This window comes from Ooceraea biroi, chromosome 3, assembly GCF_003672135.1.
Source record: "Ooceraea biroi isolate clonal line C1 chromosome 3, Obir_v5.4, whole genome shotgun sequence".
Taxonomy (NCBI): domain Eukaryota; kingdom Metazoa; phylum Arthropoda; class Insecta; order Hymenoptera; family Formicidae; genus Ooceraea; species Ooceraea biroi.
This window is the reverse complement of record NC_039508.1, coordinates 3807102-3827011: the sequence shown is the minus strand read 5'-3', so window position 1 is coordinate 3827011 and position 19910 is coordinate 3807102. Positions and strand designations below refer to the sequence as shown.

Sequence of the window (19910 nt, the reverse complement as noted above, 5' to 3'; positions counted from 1 at the left end):
GTAAAAAGAATCGAACTTGATCACGAGCGTTTCGCCAATTCCGCATTGCGCATATTCCGCACCATGGGACCGCGCCATTACTCATCCAATCGGAAAATTCATTTTCTAGTTACTTTTTTGTCTTGGTTTGGTTAGGTGGTATTTGGTATCAAGCGCGAACACAGGCGATAACAAACTATAGATCACATAGTCACAGAAGATGTCCACCTCGGGGCAGCAGCGTCGCTTGAGTGCTGGGTGCGTAACGCGTACGTGTGGTGTGTGTGTGTGTGTGTGTAATCGCTCAGCTGTTCCGTCCGAGAGGAGCGGAGCGGAGACGATCATTGGGATTTAGCATCACGCGAGTCTTCCGTGCTGCATCGCCGTGTTTATTTTTAGTAGCGAGTGTGCCATGTCACGCCGTCACAACGCATCGACGGGATTTTCGCTGCGTAACCACGCGCCGCAGACTTCCTGAGATCGGCGAGAGGTCCATACGGATTCCATATCGCCGCTCAGCGGTATAACACCCTCGAGCGATCCATGCGCTGAGGACAGAAAGATCGCTCGCCTGACCAGACGATCTACGCGCGGTTGAATTTCGCTTCATCAGCTGGTGACTCGATCGACGTTCGACCATGAGGAAGACGCGCGCCAATATCTTCCGCGATATCTACTATCAGCCCTACGACGATTGCACGAGGCTGAAGCTCTACTCTAGTAGCAAAGGTAATCTTCTGGATAAAACAGAACTTCGCTTAGTATAAAAAATCACAAAGATTCCACATGCAGTGCCTTTGTGTTGAAAGATGCAATTTGTGGAAGTATGTCCATACGGTCTTTGTTTATTTCCATCTCATTGTGATAAAGAGGGTGATAAACTGTTACCTCACTGCCTGCCAGGTCACGCGAGTACATGCTTATTGCACATAAAGGTTGCGTATTATCGGCTTGAGCAGGCATTAGCATTGATAAATAAATTTGTTTTTCTTTTACAGCCAGCTTACAGCTGATACAGCGTATGTCATTGCTAAAGAGATTGAAGGTGCACAACGGTTGTGTGAATTCCATTTGCTGGAACAGCAACGGAGAATTGATACTGTCCGGCAGTGATGATCAGCATCTTGTTTTAACTAATGCATATAATTACGAGGTATGCTTACCAGCATCTTACTTTATAGTAAAAATTAGTTAGTTATAGTTAATTATAGTAAAACTTGCTAAAATTTAAAAATTAAAGGGGCACTTTGAATTTTGGGTACCTCGTATCTAGAAACGATGTTCTTAATGTATCTTGATTACCGTCTTGGTAAAAGCCCAAGAAACAGCACACGTGCGACTACTATTTCAATTTAAAGCAACGAGAGCGTAGCCGGTAATTGACGCACATTGTTGATGGAGTTATTTTGTCACTTCCCTCAACTTGATGTTTATTTATAGACGCTGTCAAAGAAGATTGTGCCAAGATTATTTTTGATTTTATCCTTGAAAATTGTGTGGAAAATTGTCTAGGAATTTAATTAAGTCTGGCTGATTGAGTTTTGAGTGTAAAATATATCTTTATTAAACATTGAATATTTATCATGTATCTCATTGTACGATTTTTGTTTCTATGAGGAATCTCTTTTTGTATTTCATTCAGATCAGAGTTTAGTAATGAATATTGATCCTTATTTTATTTGTCTCATTATGTGTTTATAAAATTATCATTTTAAATACATTTTATTACATTGTACGTAAAGAAATTCAATTAATTACTAACTAATTAACGATATACCATGTATTACAAGTTTATACTCAAAAATATTCTCTTAATAATAAAAATTTATAAGTTATTATTGAGCTATAAAGTATAAGCAAGAAATTATGTAAATTACATTGATATTAAACCTTTCTAAGGAAATATCGTAGAATTAAAGATAAATCTAGTCAAGGTCCAACATTGACATAGTTAGAAATGCACAGATGCCGGTGCCAAATCAGTAGATCCTTCACTACTGGCTAATTTTATCGCCTAGTATCATCAATTTAACGCTAGCGTAATTAACTGCAGTGAAACGCTTGTTGCACTTATTATATTTTGCCCTATGATGTCATTTGAATAATGCGTTAAAAGTTAACTAAATAATTTTTTAAAGTTAATAGACAAATCTATATTGCAGGCACAATACGTTGTAAATATATTTTGAAAATTCTGCGGTTATTTAATCTTATTACAAGTTTGATAACTGGAAATTCACTAAATATATATAATGTATATAATATTAATTTTCCTATTTTAGGTATTAACGGACTATAAGACGAGTCATAGAGCAAATATTTTTAGTGCCAAGTTTTTGCCTAATAGTGGAGATCATCGGATTGTTTCTTGCAGTGGAGATGGCATTATTTTATATACAGGTAAAAGATTAACAGGTGGTCCAAGAATGAATTAATGAGATTAAATACTTTATTTGTGTCACTGACACAAGATTGGATGTTTCTTGCGTTGAGTGCCAATGTTACACTTGTAGACCTAATGAGAAGAACGGAGACGTTCCATAATCAATTCAATTGTCACACCGGCACTACTTATGAGATAGCCACGATACCTGGTGAGCCGCAGAGTTTCCTGAGCTGCGGAGAAGACGGGACTGTGAGATGGTTTGATCTCAGAGTGAAGGATAAATGTAGCACTGCAAGATGCAGAGAAGTAAGTAGTGGTTCATGTAACATTTTACATTTTACACGTTTTACATGTTACGTTATTTACGTAATTGTATTATTTATTCTTAATAACAATTATTCTTCCTCAGGATGTGTTAATCTCGTGTCAAAGAGCCGTGACGGCGCTGTCCGTGAATCCTGTATTGCCTCATCAAATAGCAATCGGCTGTTCCGACAGCACCGTACGAACCTACGACAGAAGGACTCTCAGCACCGCGGCCACTGGTAATCTTTGCGGAACATGAGTTTTCACAATGAAGAAAGAAGCATCGTGAAATGCGCGTGTACGCACTTGCAGGTTTGACAGATACTGGAGCCTCGGAGAGACCACTGTGCAGTTTCACGGTCCCAGAATTCGAGGGCAACTCTTACAGAATTACATCGTTGAGCTATAGCCCAGACGGACAAGACGTTCTCGTCAGTTATAGCAGCGATCATCTTTATTTATTCAGTGTCAAGGTAGCAATTATTTATATCTCTCAATGCTAACATATTTATTCCTGAGATATTTTTTAATATTATAAATAATTTCTGTATTTATTTCTAAAATTAACTATCTAGGATCAAGGTAGTTTGCAGCTACGAAAAGACGCGATGTTGGCAAAAGGTAAAGGGAAGAAGCATCCGTTGCGGTCGCCTCAGCCAGTTCGCCGTTTGAGACTTCGCGGCGACTGGTCCGATACTGGACCCGACGCGCGGCCGGAAAGGGAAGGTGGGCGTCGCAGTGGCACAGGTAGATCAGTGTTGATCATTTTGTATGCACGTGAGGAAGGAACATCAATGCAGTGGTACATTGTCCCTCTCAGAAATTGCCCAGGCAAGGCCGGTACTGCACACTTCCTTGATGCAACGGATGACGGATGTGCTCAGCAGGATGTTAAATGATCCCGCCACTCGTGCCGCTCTCAGTGGCGGTGGTGAGGACAGTTTGGAGGGCGTGATCGAACAACAGGAGGGCATTCAAAACGCAGACAACAATGCCGAATCAAATGCGGAAAGGAGCAACGAGTCAGCTGAAATGAGTACGGAACAGAGCGAAAATCCGGGAACGAGTAACGGTAATAAGATTGGATTTTGTGTGCGTTACGAATTGTCAGTGCTCGATTCTATCTGCGTGCCGACTTTAGGGAATGCAAGATCGCAGACTGACGGGGTCGAAAGTGCCGATGCGAGCGAGATGACTGATGCCGAGCGACAGCAAACGAGGGAGATCGAAGAGTCCGTGAGGTACGGGCAGTTAGTGCCGTTGAGCACGTCGGAGAGTGCGAGCGATGACGTTCCTATGGAGACTGAATCTAGTCAAATCGACCAAGTGCAAACAGCTTCCGTGGAATCTGCGTGTAACCATGGCAGAACTGAACGTGACAATGTGTGGGACGAGAGTAGGAACGTGGATGAGATGTCGTGCACGAGTATGGCTAGCAAACAGGAGAACATGATGGAAAATCTTCAAGACAGATTAACGACGATGCGGGACGGCTTCCTCGAAAGGTAAAGACTCGAATCTTTTCTCGTCAAGATTATTAATTAAGCTTCAAGTCTTTTTTGTAATATGATTGTATTATAAATATTTATAATTGATGAAAATCTGCTAAATCTCTTTAATTTGATGCGCAAATGCTTGGTATGTAGACATGGCAGTGAACCGGCTGTGAGTTTAACGTACTCTGACAAAAGCTCAACCAGTGCCACGATATCGCTCGGTGTCGGCGATGAAGTGACTCGTGATAGTTACCATCCAGGTAGGTATTTCCTCATTTCATCGGTGTGTATTGTATCTGCGCATTGACTTCACACAGCAATTTATTCGTCAGGACCGTCTGGAAGTAATAGCGACGGAGCTCTCGACGCAGGTCCGAGTAACAATCGCAAACAGCACAACTATAGCGATATTAGGGAAAGTAAGTCTATTTCGTTGCTCTTTGATTGCTTCGCAGATTTTGCATAATGCGTATAATCTGGTTCGTGTTCATAGAAACCGAAGAAGCTGCGTATATCGATAGCGAAGATGAGGACGTTCAAGACGAAAGGTCTGTTGAAATGCTGAGATGACAGAGCTCGCTTTAAATAGTTAAATAAGTAAATAGTTAACACTTGGACTGCCCAACTAATTTCGTGATAATGTTAATCTTGTTTTTTTTTCAATGTCTCTATAAATAATTAATAGAATCTTTTTAGATATAATATTAATTTCAGTATAATCCTTTAAAACATTCCTGCTTAAATCATTAAAACCGTCATCTATGCGGAAAATCTGTGCGTAATGATGTGGCAGTCTAAGTGTCAAATAGTCACCACTAGTTAGAATTCTTTTCATCTTCCTGTTTCTTTTAAAATCTTATTAGGATTGAAGTTTTTACAGTAATATTGTCAATAATTCCGATACAGGTTACTAAATCCAGTCGAGGCGGAGATGGATGAGGCAATCGCGAACGCTCGCTCGTCGCAAGGGCATGAGACGTACGACGACACATATCTGACGGAACTCTGCGTAAAACAAAAGTACATGGGTCATAGAAACGCCAGGTATGGCCTACTCAATACTCTTTTTACATAACATTTACCGATCTCAAGCATTAATGAGAGCGATAGAAAGTAGTGGATATAGAGTGTATGCTCCTGGATTCACATGACACGTAGAGAGATTATCAAAGAAGCTCTTAGCTGTTATTGGATTAACATAGTACATATCTAGTAATCACATTAGGAAGTCGATGAGAGACGAAGCGGTTTGCGTAGTTTATAGTCGCTGTATTACCAAATCTATTTGGCGGGTTTGGTTGCTGCTACCTAGAACGGCCATAACTTTGACTAGTCTTCCTCAAGTCTAATCAAAATACACTCGACATGCAACGTCTGAGAGATCGGAAGCCAAACCACTGACCCACGTAGTTCCGAAAAAGCCTCCGAGCGGACTAGGCGGACTGTGCGATATTAAGCCGCCAATTATTCTCTCTGACCGTTCGCCTTTCCCCCACTTTTGACTCTAGTTTCTTTAGGACCATGATCAAGGAAGCGAATTTCTGGGGCAACGATTTCGTCATGTCGGGCAGCGACTGCGGCCACGTGTTCGTCTGGGAGAGGGACACCGCCAGGCTGTGCATGTTGTTGGAGGCGGACCAGCACGTGGTCAATTGTCTGCAACCGCATCCGTATCTACCGATGCTGGCCACTTCCGGTATCGATTACGACGTGAAATTGTGGGCGCCGATCAACGACGAGCCAAGCTTCAACGAGAAGTTCGCGGAGGACGTAAGCGAATATATTTCAAGAGACACTCGAACTTGATTCTACTGAAATCGAAATGTGATGCGGGAGGCTCGACATTTCACCGTACGTCTCTCATCGTTTTTGTCTTTCAGCTGAAAAAGAGAAACGCGGTCATGTTGGAGGAGACCAAAGACACGATCACTGTACCTGCGGTTTTTATGATCCGTATGCTGGCATGCCTGAATCAGATACGCAGAGGTAGTGAAAATTTATGATAGTATTCTCAGGATCGTAGTCCTCGTAGTTTGCTACGCTAATATGAACAGCGGTACATAAGTAGGATTAATAAACCAGAGATTTTGGAGTCTTCCATTATCGCCCGCAGGTATTGAGCCACATAATGGTTGGCACTGGCTGATCTAAAGTTTCACTAGGGTTCTACTTCATTGGGTGTGTGCTTGTTGAAATCTGTTAGTTAAGAACAATAGTGATGGGTTGACAGAAGCCGTCCCTTCAATGTACAGACGCAACTTTTGACTGGCGTTTTTGTTCTCTGAGTATCTTGTCTAAAAGTAAGCTGTATCGATACTTGCTTAACGCGACAATTTTATTATCAGTCAATACTTTTCGAATTTACTCGATTACGAAACAAGTGCAATAATAAACGTGTTTGCATTTGCTAAAATTTCTGTTCGTCGTTTGAAGTATTTTTCAGAGACTATGCTATTGTCATTTTTTTTGTCATTTCGAACCAAATACATTATAAATTAATAAAAGATAAACGTGAAACACGTACTTTATAAGTATATTGCCGTTATCGATACAATTGGGAAAGGGATGCAAAATGTAAGAAATTATATAAGATGTATTTTTTCTATAAATCTTTCTCGATTAGCACCATGTATACGAATAATAAATACAAAATTTCGTTTATATTGGATGATTGCGTAATGTAAAAACATGTGTGCACTCCAAAATTGTAAAGAAAAAAAATAAAATTCTTGATTAAACGCTTCAACAATTTGATTAAACGAGATATTATTAGTGTGTACGTAACAATAAACACTCTGATCCTGAATTTACATCAAAATTATATTTGGGAATGTAAACAGCGTAACAAACATTCAAGTATAACGAGTGTAAAATGATTTCTTAATAGATACGTGCACTACATATATTATTACGTAAATTATTTCGAATGTATCTGTATTTCAAGCAAGGATTTATATAATTTTCCACCGATATAGATACACTAGAATGCCACTCACAGCTTTAACCAAGTCCGCAGGAAGTACACAAATCTATTCGTTTCGTTATATTTTTTCTTACTAAATGTAATAGAAAAGGTATCTATGATTGTAGTGCGAACGATATCGTCTTGTAGTTTATTTATTTGTATGGCATATAGAACGTGCGTATATGCGCATTGCGTGTTTACGTACTATTACTACGTATCCTGTTTAATTTGTGTTGTGTTTATTCTATGAAATTTTCTTTCAAGTTGGAGAATCAAAATTTTGGACGACGCAGATGGATTATTTCGGAAACGATGATTAATCATACACTTTTTCTTTCTCTCACGTGTGACTGAGATATATCGAAGATTACGCTTCTTCGCTCTTAACGTTAACGTCAAGTGGACAATAAAAACACCGAATAAAATGTAGAAAATTAAGAAGAAAGCAATCGACTATCGTTCGCTTGCTTGTAGTACAACGAGATCACGTAAAGTCATGTCGGTTATTTTTTAGGTCGAGGTCGCAACAGGAGGCGGAGCAGCGACGAGAGCGGCGAGCTACGAGGTGGCTAAAGCATCTGCGGCGATACTGCAAGTGGTGACGATAACGAGAGCGAGTGACTACCGATCGAATCGATGGGGATCGGTCTTGATCGGCGCGAATATAGATTCCGCATATGCAAAGTCCAATTCGTATGATATTTTAATATAGATATACACCGATAAGATATCCAACGCGGACGTTGCCGCGTATCTGTATATATCTCCCGTGTGCTTGTAACGAGATACCAGATTGGTATAGATTATGCCGTTCCTCGAGTGCGGTATACGCGTTTCTCTTGCCACCTTTACGTGCAATCTCACGCGAAACCTCCGATGATGCGGTGCGTGTTGCTCGGATGTGCGTGCAAAAAAAAAGGAGTTTCGCCTGTAAATCTTATTTTTTGCGTTTCACACGATCCCCGCGACTGCGATGTGTGTTGGTTCTTGCGAGTGATACCTGTCACGTCGCCTATTTTCAGTGGAGGAGTTCGTCGTTGATGCAATACGTAAAATTAGTATGCTAGTCGAAGGTTTGCGGCAACTTGGGGCGCTTCGCCCCCGTTCGCTTCATACTTCAACGTGTATTATTAGGGTGTAAGTACGCGAGGGATAATAAAACTGCCTGTGCCGTCGTTATTCTTGATGATAACGGAGAAAGCGAGCTATCGAATGCAATCGGAGACTGCTAGGATTTCGAACTCTTACAGTTGTATAATTTTAGACTTTAATTATTTATTTTATTACAATTTCACGAGTGTCCTCCGTATGTATGTCGGGAGTAAAATAGTGTTCTGTAAAGTAGTTTTCGTGCTCGTAAGAGGACGAGGTACATGGCATTGGGTTCTCGTAGCTTTACGTTCGAGAGAGACATTTTTACCCTCTTCCGTTATTACTGCGTGAGCAGCACGGTAAATCCTGTAAATCGCACGGTCTAGTTCCCGTGTGCGTTTTGCAAGTTTCGCTTGCGGTTCACTCGTTTTGTCGTGGAGGATTCGAGGAATGCAAGGATAGCGGAGAATACAGCTTGCTCCCGTAGAACAGGGCAATTCGTTTAACATTAAGATGTTTGAGAATTTCATTGTAAGGCGAACTGTAACACGTGCCTTACAGGAGGATAGAAGGGAGGACTTTAAGTAAAAACAAAGCAATAATAGTAATAATAGTAATTGCAGTCGTTTGAGGTATAGGCAGCTTTGTGAGATATGTCGAGAGTTCTAGATCGACGGTAGTCGACAATCGCGTCGTCGCTTGCGTAATTTTAATACGATAGTTAGTAGATATCTGGTAGATAGCAATTGTTAGCCGAGCAACGTACACGTAAGAATGAACGACATGTCTTTACAATTATAATGTATTATTATTAAGAAGGATTTGTTTGTAATAAAACGAATGAGCGCGCAGCACACACAGCATTGTTATTGGATTGTTAACCGTCAGTGCTGATTATCCTTTTTACCCGTAAGCTAAGTCCCACGTAATTGGATATAGTTGGGGCAAAATCTCGTTAAAAATGCTGTAAAAGTGTACGGCGTTTGTAATGAGCATGTAGACAATTCGCAGAGATTTTGTTACGATCTCGTGAGAAATACAGATTGTCAAGTTTCTTGAGCGCGAGAGCGTTCTGCTTTGATCGTAAAACCAACGGTCGTCCGTTGTGCATAACAACAATTCTCGATCCGACGACATTCACACTGACGATGCGGCGCGGGCGGGAAAGAAGTGATTGAGCCAGGGGAGAAATAAATGAAAATAGCAAGACGAAATGAAACCACACGTTCAACAACAGAACCTAATTTAATAACAAAATACGAACGCTGCATTTGTAATAAAATTAATCTTAGTAAACGATAATAATAAAATAATATTAATGATCGTAATATTAACATTACAGATAACGGCTGATAAGAATTATAAACATATCCGCATATGGACTATGGCGACTGTAGTAGAAGCGTACAAAAGGATCGCGCGTTTACAAGCCATTGCCTGAATTATCCTGTGACGGCACTCCAGACAATCAATTGTATCTATCGAGGGTCTCGTTGAAGCTCTATCATCGACGATCTTCGATCTACTGTATCCTAACGTCCCAGCAATCACTGTTTAAATTTTATTAAACGCACATATATATATTTATATATATATATATATATATATTAATAAGAGAACGTTTCGTTGAATAACGAATCTTTGTTCATAATCGCTACCATCATTATAGCAAACGTTCACAGAATACACGATTGTTTTAGCGGATCACTATTATCAATGCTTGCCGGGTAGATCATTGGTAAGCGGAAGAAGGGCTGGCAATCAGTGTGTAGCATATCAAAGACGTAAATGAGATCACGGATACATCTTATTCTGAATAAATTGCGAATCACCGTAGCCAGAAATCCTTCCCCACGTCTGAGGATTCAAGAGTCTCGAGTGTAGAATTCAAGAAAATCGATACAAGTGTGAAGATCTTATGATTCGAAGCTAATGCGTGCTGTATCCTCGTTAAGGACATGGCGGACTCTCGGTGGTACGGATCTGAATCTTGCGCGCAATCTACATCACTGCTTACAGCCAGGGAGATTGGGGCAAACTCATGTAAGTCTCGAGCGGGAATTGAAACTCATCATTCGTTAATGATCGTAATTTCAATTCCCGGTCCCCGAGGGAGAGAGCTAGACGAGAAGAAAAAAGAGAGAGAGAGAGAGAGAAGATAATCGAGGATCTTCGATCGAGGAAATGACCTGGCGCGCGGAACGTGTGTGGTTCGACTGTGATGGACAGCTGTTGTGTGTACGTGTATTTCCTTCGTTTTTATTTCTCTGAACATTAGGACAAAATTGTAATCAATCGCTTATCCGTTTATCCGTAGATCCAATAATGTCTGTAATAATGAAGTTTAGCGTTTATACCTAGATGTACCGATGAGAGAGAGAGGGAGAGAGAGTCGATAATCTTTCGTTCAAACGCGTTTCGTTCCATCCCTTCATCAGTGGCTGACTCGTGAGAAACGCGACATCCCGCTCACTCACCGAGCAGAATCCCCCGCAAAAAACGGATGGACCGGGGGAGGATCAAGAGGAATTAATTCCCATGAAATCGAATACCTTGTCCTTGAGAGTAAATACTGATCTCAAAAAAGCTTTTCTCTCCCCCCCGGAGGGATCGTCTTCCCTTGAACCGGGGTTCAAGGACACGTTCGCAGAATCAATTCCCCATTAAATCCCTGTTCTCGACTCCACCATTTGTCGCAGGATCGCGCTTGTCCGATCGCTTTGTCGCATCGCCGCGGATCTCTCTGAAACGCAGCGGTGGTCGGAACACGGCCGGAGAAGACAGCGCCAAGAGTCCGAATACAAGTGCTTGCTTTTGAGCCTCACGCGTACGGCCGAAGCGAACGGATCTCCGAGTACACACATCGAGTGTACACGGCCAACTGCGTGCGGCTGCGTTCTTTCTTCAATTTTGATTGAATAATTTCAGATACATACGTCGAGCAACGGGATCAAGTACACTGTAACTGCTATCGAATCCCTCGAGTACTGCGCTCGAAGAAAACAGCTAACGCAGCAGTAAAGTTTTGATGACACAGTTTCGAATGACTTAATTAAACGTGCGTAAAATTAATTAATTGCAGAAGGCTTACACGCAAGCGAATATTAAAATAAGATAAATATATAACGCAAATATATTGTTAAATAAAAATCATGTAACGAATACTTTGGTTCGCCTGAATTTAATATGATAATATTTAGACATTGAATTTATTCGGATTCGATGTAGTATACATTGAGCTTGATTCGATTTCTCCGTCCATCATTTGTAATCGATCGCGAGAAACGCGGAACGACGGCAGCAGTTGACCAAGCACAGTCACATCGCGATTTCGTCGTGCGTGCAAGTGACTATCTTAAAATTACACGTAGTTTGCGTTCAATCGGGGAGAAGTGCAAAAACGGATGTTTTAGCTAAGACGAGTCAAATCACACAGGATCGACATTTAGATCGATTAATTCTTAGACTAGGTGAGAGAGACAAATCCGTAGGCGCGACGCGTTTCATGCGTGCCCTCGGGAGATCTCCACCGGACGCGCGAGGCTTCGACGTTTCGAAGTGGATAAAATACTATTTCGAAATTGTATTCTTTCTCGCATGGGTGTTGTTTTTCTATATATAAAAACTCGCTATTTCCAATCCTACACTTTGTTTCCTTTTTTTTTCCTCTCTTATTCCTCTAATGTACGATTACGTTACAAATATGCACGTGCCGCGCAGCACGGGATGTGCTGCGTCCTCGCGTATCTCGTAAGAAAGGGCAACGGAAAATAGCGTATTTTTAATTACAGTCGTCAAGTGCAAAATCGTCGGCGAAACAGTATTTTCGCCGCCTTCGTTTAGCTTGCCTATTTCGCGTTAAAAATACAAATGCCTGGGCGGGATCGCCATCGCTCGCTATCGTTTGCCTCGTATTGCACGCAAAAGACGTGTATGTGTGTGTGTGTGTGTATGTCGTGTGTGCACGCGTAAGTATTCACGCATGTACGTATAACAAATGCAAATGCATCGTCCACGCACATAAATTCATATACGCGTATAAATGTATGTATATGCGCCTGTGTGTGTGTGTGTGTATTTGCGTGTGAGAGTGTGAGAAAGAGTAATTATGATAACAGTAACAATGATATATAATTAATGGCAATAATAATGATAATTTTACAATAAATGTAATAATATTGATATCGTATAATCAGAGTAATCGTTACAATTGTTCACGCTTGTTCGGAAGGAACGTCACTTTCAGATTTTTTGAGGCATTAGTCGGGCTGCACGATGCGTCGCGTTCGCTTGAGACTTGATAAACGCCAGGCGCCGATCGGCGAGATTGGCACGAAAAACAAAAAAGGAGAGAGATCTTTTCTCACTGTAGCCTTCCGATGCGCGCGTGTCATCTCCTTACTTTATCACGAGTGCAATATAGTGCAACGCATTAGATTACAATTACTTTACAATAATATAAGATACACGCTAACAGTCCAAGCAATTAACAACGTATAAACACGTAAGTACAAAATATCCAAGCAAGCAAGAGTAAAAAAATTCGTACAACTCGCAAATAATTTCTATATAATTTCATCAAAGTGTCGTCAGCATAGTAAGAGTACAAACGACCCAGTGAAAAGGAATTGCGCAAGATGAGAGGGAGGTGACGATGACAAAAAAAAGCGCAAAATCTCATACGTTGCTGCAGATCAGCAGCAATGTCAATCAGCAGCTTTTTCGTCATCGTCATCTCCCTCTGATCTTGCACAATTCCTTTTCACTGGCAACGATTAAGAATGATGGCTTGACTAAACAAACCAGAGACTAAAGTACACGGTGGTTTTCAGAAACGCAGGGATGGCAAAAAAAAGAAAGAGTATCTTTTCCCGGCGTAAAAGCGGACTTTGTTCGAGCGGAGGTGATCCTCAGCTCGGGCTTCACACATTATTGGTGCCTCCGCACGCTTCGTCCTCACGCATCGGAAGGTCCGGCTCGACCTGCGTCGCTCGGATCGTTCCTTCATCACCGTGATCCCGTTGTTACTTCCACATCCCGGGAGTGGGCCGACCGGTACCTCAAAATACTGATCGTGCATGCGCGTGCATGCCGTACGTTTAATCGCGGGGCGCAACAACACATACGGATCACATTCTGAAACGTGCAACGATGATAGATCAGAGTCTGAAGCGGAGCGGACAACCGTGCTCGGTCGCATGAGATACAATTTGAAGGTCCTCATTCGAATATACCTGTACCGCGGACGATCCGCCGCACGATCCAATGTCGGAGACGCCTTATTCTTTGCCTCTATCGACTGGGCGCGGTTCCGGAACCTTCTTATCTGCATTATTCAAAATACAAGAAGTACATATATACAGCTACGGATTAAAAGTTCGATTAACAAAGATCCGAAGCGAGCTCTTGGCTTATATACCGTGACACAACATGACAAGGGCTTAATATTATCATCGAGGATTCGACTTAAACGTTATATCCGTTGCGGTAACTAAATCTACGGCAACGCTAACGCGATCGCAAGGCGCCCTGTGTGTATGTGTGTGACCGCCAGTCCTGCCGCTCGCGCACAAAACACAAGTACAATGATCTCGTACGTACGTACGTCGACACAAACCGGACAAAGAAGCACAACGACGAGAGAGAGATACATTGTCGAACACATTAGAGCTCGAGATTACATTATCCTTTCCGTCATGATCGCGCGATCGGCAGCGAAGGATCGTCGCACTCTCGGGGAACGCGGAGAAAGGGATTAATACGATACGCGGGGCGGATGCGCGAACCGAAAACAAGGAAATGAGCAAAACCGCTACGGAATGTGAGAATTCTGGAGATTATGCATGTACAGTACGTAGTTTACATTATGTACCGCCAGTGCCAGTGGTGTAATCAATCATTTCGCAGACCCCGCCGGATGCCATCGACGCTGTGGGCGAAACAAGAGCGAAAGGAGACCCTGAAGGGGGGCAGGAAAGTGATATATCAAATTAAAAAGATATCGAGCTCGCCGAGAGCCTCCTGAATGTTAATTGCACCACTGTACGGTGTACTCGTACCAGAAAAAGTCTGAAATCGATTGGACACGTCGAGTATTACACGTGCCATTGCTGACAAGGGAGGAACAAGGTCGATCATCTTGCCAAGTATCCCGCGAAGGAAAATGTTGGATAAACCACCCTCACGGAGTAAAGGGAGTCCAATTAAAAATTTATTCTGATACACGTACACCTGCTGCACGTTTCTGCGTCTTCGATGCGATACAATGGTTTACAACACTATTGTACGATCCTTAAGCTTCGAGCGTACATCAAATCATACCTAAATTCGGGCGAACGGCGACTTTCAGCGAGAAATCCGACGCGAGCATCGCGAGACACGTCCCTCTCCGCGCGTTTGAAGAATCCCTTCAAGAGTACGAATTAACTATTAAATATATGAATAATAATAATAATCATAATAATAATGATAGTAATAATATTCCGCCGCGTGCGCGCGCGCGCCGGTGTGTGCTTCTTCGAATTTTCAATTAATGTGGAGAGATATCTAAAAATGTGGATGGGGGATGTGTTTGTGTGTGTGTGTATATATATATGTATCGATTTTAGTCACTCGATATCCATCGATTTTGTTAACGTCCGTAAACTCGTATTTATAAACGTTTATAATATAAAGAATGTTATATATACGCTATATTATATATATATATAAATGTATATGTATATATATAATATATATATATATACACATATATATACTTTGAATCTCCACTCGAACGCGTGTCAGTTGGCGCTTGTCTCGCAAGAAAAAGAGAATCCCGCCGATCATATCGTAGTCCGAATCGGGATTACAGTCGATCTCGGACCGAGGTAGAGAGCGGTTCGCCTACCCCTTTTTCCTCTTTGCGACAGCGGCGGCGACAATGATACAATAGTAGAGTAGCAGTAAATCGTCATTTAACGTTAATGATAATCGTGTAATAACAATAATAATAAATCAATGAGAATCATCATCTCCTTTTATACAACAATCACACGTAGAAGCGACAAATTAGAATAGTAGAAATAACTATCCCTTAATCTCTCGTAATTTTTATGTTTATATTTATATTTATATATATATTTATATATATTTATTTATTTATATATTTATATTTATAATATAATGTATCTGCAATATATTAAACCGTATTTGTATCTCAATATACATTACGCGTAGGTGTCTTGCGTGCAGGCGCGTGCGATCGATTTTTCTCGTTCGTTCCTCTGGGAACGATGACGGATGACAAACGCGAGAATACAAAGAGGATGCAAAGACTACGGGAGGGAGGATACGTGTAACACAGGAGGCAATGGAACGCGAAAGCTGACGCGAAACGTCCTCGAGCGGGCGGGGGGTGAGAAAAAGAAATACTTGGCAAACAGCGTTGAGACTTCCACTCTAACGAATGATTATCGCGATTAGACAGACTAATCGATGATGCTCCAAGGGTTTCCGTGTAACGTTCGTCACGTTCGTGCACGCGCGCGCGCCCGCACTCATATATATGTATATATCATATAACATATATGTATAGAGTTTCTTTTTTATATTTATATATATAATATATAACAAGACGTGGCAAAATGTTTCCTTCTGAATTCTCGCGTACGGAGAGACTTCTCTTTTTCCTTCGTTCGTCAAAATTACATTATTATTACGCAGTAAAGTCATAATAGTAATAGAGAATGTACGAACGTGTAGAAAGATTCGTCATATTAATGAAGGTAAATTCGACAAAAAACGTTTCAATATACGCAATCACCATTAAATGGGGAGAGGGTTGGGTTCTTCATCCAATCCCTCGTTTCGCGGTTTATTAAACCCACTCGTCGCGCGCCGCGACTTGTTGTCCGTGGCGTTTACATCTCATTCTCTTTTAGATTTTCCAAGTAATTTAATAAATATATGCCATGTATAACTAACATGTATTAATAATGCAAAAAGGGAGAGAAAGGGGAAAGGGTGAGAGAGAGGGGGAGGGAGAGATAGAGATAGAAAGAGAGACGTGACAGAGAACGTGAATTATCATTCTGTATGGTTTCTTTTTTGGTTGTATCTCTCGGGCTGTTTCGTCTACCACACCCTTGTTTTCCCCCGTTTTATGATTCCGATTCCTCTTTCAGAAGGCTTTTCCCTTTTCGGTGTTTTCTTAATAGTCGTATGTTCACCTGCGTGCACACTCGGGGATACGAGATCGACTGACAAATGAAATTACAAGACTCGGCTAAAGATCGATTCAGACATATCCGTGCACTGATGAAAATATCTTCTCCATAATTTCATATGAGAGTATTCTTCACTTCAGCCGTCCGTATCAGTGTCAATACATAGACAGTGATCTGCGCCGATATTTTCACGAAACGGCATTCTCCGAGTGCTCGAAGATCTGAAGCAATTTAGCTACACTTACACTTTGGACCTTAATTCAATTTTTTTTGTTAAAATTTAAAGTGGATGATTGGAAATTGATAGAATATGTTGGCGGTTAAAATTTAGCAAGTTTTCCCTTTTTACAAATTTCACGGACACATGCTTCTTTTTTTGTGTAAAACGATTTCTTCCTCATCTAAAATTAGTGCAATCACTGCAAGTTCTTCAACTGAAAAATTCATCTTTCTCTCTTGACGTTCCGAGACGTACCGAACGAAAATAGACGGATACAGAACTAAAGTATGTAAGTACTTTGCAGTGATGGAACGGATACGGCATGGATATGTCTGAATCGACCCTAAAAGGGCAGGGTGGTCAAGGATGGTGGATTAAATTCGCACGACGGTGCACACGTGCGTATACATGCAGAACCTACACATGTATACACATGAGAGAGAGAGAGAGAGAGAAGTCAGCACACCTGGATACAGGCAGCAGGACTCTGAAGAAGCACACATGTGTACATGTGTGTTGCGTGCGTGGCTGTGCACCGGATATACGAGTGGCGGCGGCGCCCGTCGCGACGCGTCGGCGTCCAAGACAGTCGAGTGTACGAGAACGCGCGTCGCGTCAATCACCAGATTGCCTTGCGGCGTCGAGGTGACTATGATAAAGATCGCTCCTTCCTCTCTGCCTCTGGGACAATCGCGCGCCATGTGTCTTGTAATTTGGATCCGCTCGCGGGTGTACACACACGAGTATGTACGAAAGGGGGAGAGAGAGAGAGAGAGAGAGGGAGGGATGATACTTCTCGCAGCGAGATGCGATCTACCGAACATCGCGACCGACACGCAGCTAGTTTGTCGACTCTTAAATTTATTATTTGTGGTCATTCGGGGCGGTGCTCGCCTATCATCTCGGAAGGAACATCGTGAAGGATTCGACATGGACATCGCAATCGCTCGTAGCGGTTGGTGGTCGTGTGTACTCTCGAACGATCCTGCTAGATCGCAATAGAAACCGCGTGTCAGAATCAATCGAAGCTTATGTAATGTCGAACTTACGCTACGTTAAATACGAAGCTCGAAGTACTTTCTTGCACACCACTAGGTAAAAACGCGATTCCGCGAGAGAGACGTTAAATTTCTTCGCGTGGCCGATACTTCTTCTCACGCTCTACGCTCCCTTCTTTCCCTTCCCAAGGGTGTCTTTTAATCCCGACGTCGGACCGAGTGCAGAAAGCGCTCAAACGGTGCGCGCCACGCGAAACTAACTATCGAGAATCCTAACTTCTCAGTTAAGTCTTATCGTTAATGAAGTTAAAAAACGAAACGCTGGATTCTCGGTCGCGGCGTTTCGCATCTCGCCGCGTCGATATCTGCCCTCTCTTGTACATGCGCGCGCGCGTGCATAGATGCAGCTCGCTGTTCGCTGCTCGAGGGACGGGAGCGAGAATTCGAAGAAGGGAATCACATGGAAGAATGTCCTGTCGCGTTGCGTCAATGTAAAATACGGCACGGCGCCGTGGCGGCGCCGCTACTTCCGGTCGCTCGTCGCGAGCTTTCTGACCGCGAGCTTTTCCACCCTGCCGCCCGTTGTACAACACACGTCGCCTCTGTTTCCTCCCCCGTTCTCTCTCCCGCGCCGGCACTTCGATGTACCACCGCCTCGTTCTCCTCCTCTTCCTCGTGCTGCTTCTCCTCCTCCTCCTCTTCCTTCTCCTCCTCTCTTCTCATTCTGTCTCGACCGCCACTGACCCCGTCGATGCCCAGCATCGATCCGAGCCGACCCCATCGTCGCTCTTCCTTCCTCTTCCTGCGCCCTTCGCCCGTTCCCCGCAATTTATTTCACCCAGCTTCCCCGCTCCGCCGAGAGATACCATGACGATATCTCTCGTCTCCCCGTTGGATGCTTCTTCCGGTAACATCTGCTCCACGAATTTCGCCGCGAAATACACAAACGTGGCCGACGACGATTCATCTTATCCAGTTCCGGTTGGGAAAGTACTTTCGATAGAGTTCAGTTGCCGTCGTCGACTCCACCGATGCAAGATGCTTTCGGTTCCATCTTCGGTACATATTCGACACGATGCTCGCGTCCGTTTCCAAAACTTCTTGCCGCTAATCGTGGTGGAGTGATGCATCGTCTGATTAATCACGCGATAGATCTTCAACGTCGTCGCCGTCCACGTCGACATCCAGCAAGTTGCGACGCGAGCTCGGCGAGCTGCGCCTGCTGCTTCCATTGTTTTTCTCATCGATCTTTCACGTAACTTCATCGCGTCTCTCCCATTTCGCGTGTCGCATCCAGGCGATGTCTTCGTCCAGGATCTTCTTAACGGACGCCGACGGAGACGGCAACTGTTGTCGCGCGACGACACAGCCGCGGACGAATGTTTCGAAGATACGTGGGCACACATTCTTCTACCTTCTGCTTCCTTCTCTCTTTCTTTCTCCCCCTCTCTCCTTCTTCCGCGATTCCTTTTGTTAGCCGACAGCGTGGACAAGCGTTGATCTATCTGCCTCGCATCCCTCGGTGATCACCGAATGAACGAACGCTCGATTGGCCGAGTGATCAACCAACAGACGAATGATCGATTCCGTTTTCTTCAGCGCTTCCGATGATCCCGCTTTCGCGCGTGGTTCCCTCGTCGAGGCTCTGAGGCACACGTGGCGCGATGCACGCGTAAGTGTAGATAGTAAGTACGCTGAGCAGGTACTGGAGCGAGTAATACATGCCGGCGGTTGCGGCATACCTTGCGGGTTTCGGTTTCTTGTCGCGCTTAGCACTACTTTTAAATATGTACGTGTTTAGATTTTGTGTGAATGTGTGTGTGTGTGTGCGTGTGTAGAGTATGTTTTGTGTTTCTGTAGCATTTCCTCTTTCGAACGTCGCTGTTACGTAGCTGCGTCTTCTCCCAGATCGTAGCTCCGTCCTGTCGGTGTCTCTGTACGTGTTCATGTGTATTCGTCGCGAGGACCCCCGGGGTACGACGTCGTGTGTGCTCCGTATAATCCTAACGTTCGTTAATCCGCCCTATCGCGCTCTATCGGGGCAGGGTGCGACGAGCGTCCACCGAGAGCGGCAGCGGGACAGCCCTCTCGGCCGGTTTATTTGTTGAAGGAGAACGGCGACGGGCCCGTCACCGCGCTTCGGTGGATATGCACGTTCTGCCATTTGTTGTCCCTCTTGTGCCACACGCGGCTCTCCTCGCTCTGCTGGGTGTGCGCTACGCCTTGTCTATAGGGGTAAGCAGAAAGAACATGCAGATTAG

The 19910-nt window shown here is 43.2% G+C and overlaps 2 protein-coding genes across 12 annotated transcripts in view; one reads left to right on the top strand and one right to left on the bottom strand.

Moving 5' to 3' along the window:
- The first annotated feature begins 617 nt into the window (after positions 1-617).
- LOC105281409 (DDB1- and CUL4-associated factor 6) lies at positions 618-11356 on the top strand. Its single transcript, XM_011342646.3, has 16 exons — positions 618-708; positions 978-1132; positions 2262-2379; positions 2493-2671; positions 2775-2910; positions 2984-3144; positions 3247-3418; positions 3492-3743; positions 3813-4176; positions 4318-4427; positions 4500-4586; positions 4661-4715; positions 5074-5211; positions 5685-5937; positions 6048-6153; positions 7647-11356. The coding sequence occupies exons 1-16, from the start codon at positions 618-620 to the stop codon at positions 7703-7705; spliced, it is 2436 nt and encodes an 811-aa protein (XP_011340948.1). The 3' UTR covers positions 7706-11356.
- A 4952-nt stretch (positions 11357-16308) lies between these two features.
- The window catches only part of LOC105281406 (calcium/calmodulin-dependent protein kinase type II alpha chain), a 110680-nt gene continuing 107078 nt past the window's right edge, over positions 16309-19910 (bottom strand). For all 11 annotated transcript variants that reach the window (XM_026968497.1, XM_026968496.1, XM_011342638.3 and 8 more), the window contains one exon: positions 16309-19876. In XM_026968497.1, the coding sequence (XP_026824298.1) occupies positions 19747-19876 (130 nt within the window). In that variant the 3' untranslated portion in view covers positions 16309-19746. The remainder of the gene's footprint in view (positions 19877-19910) is intronic.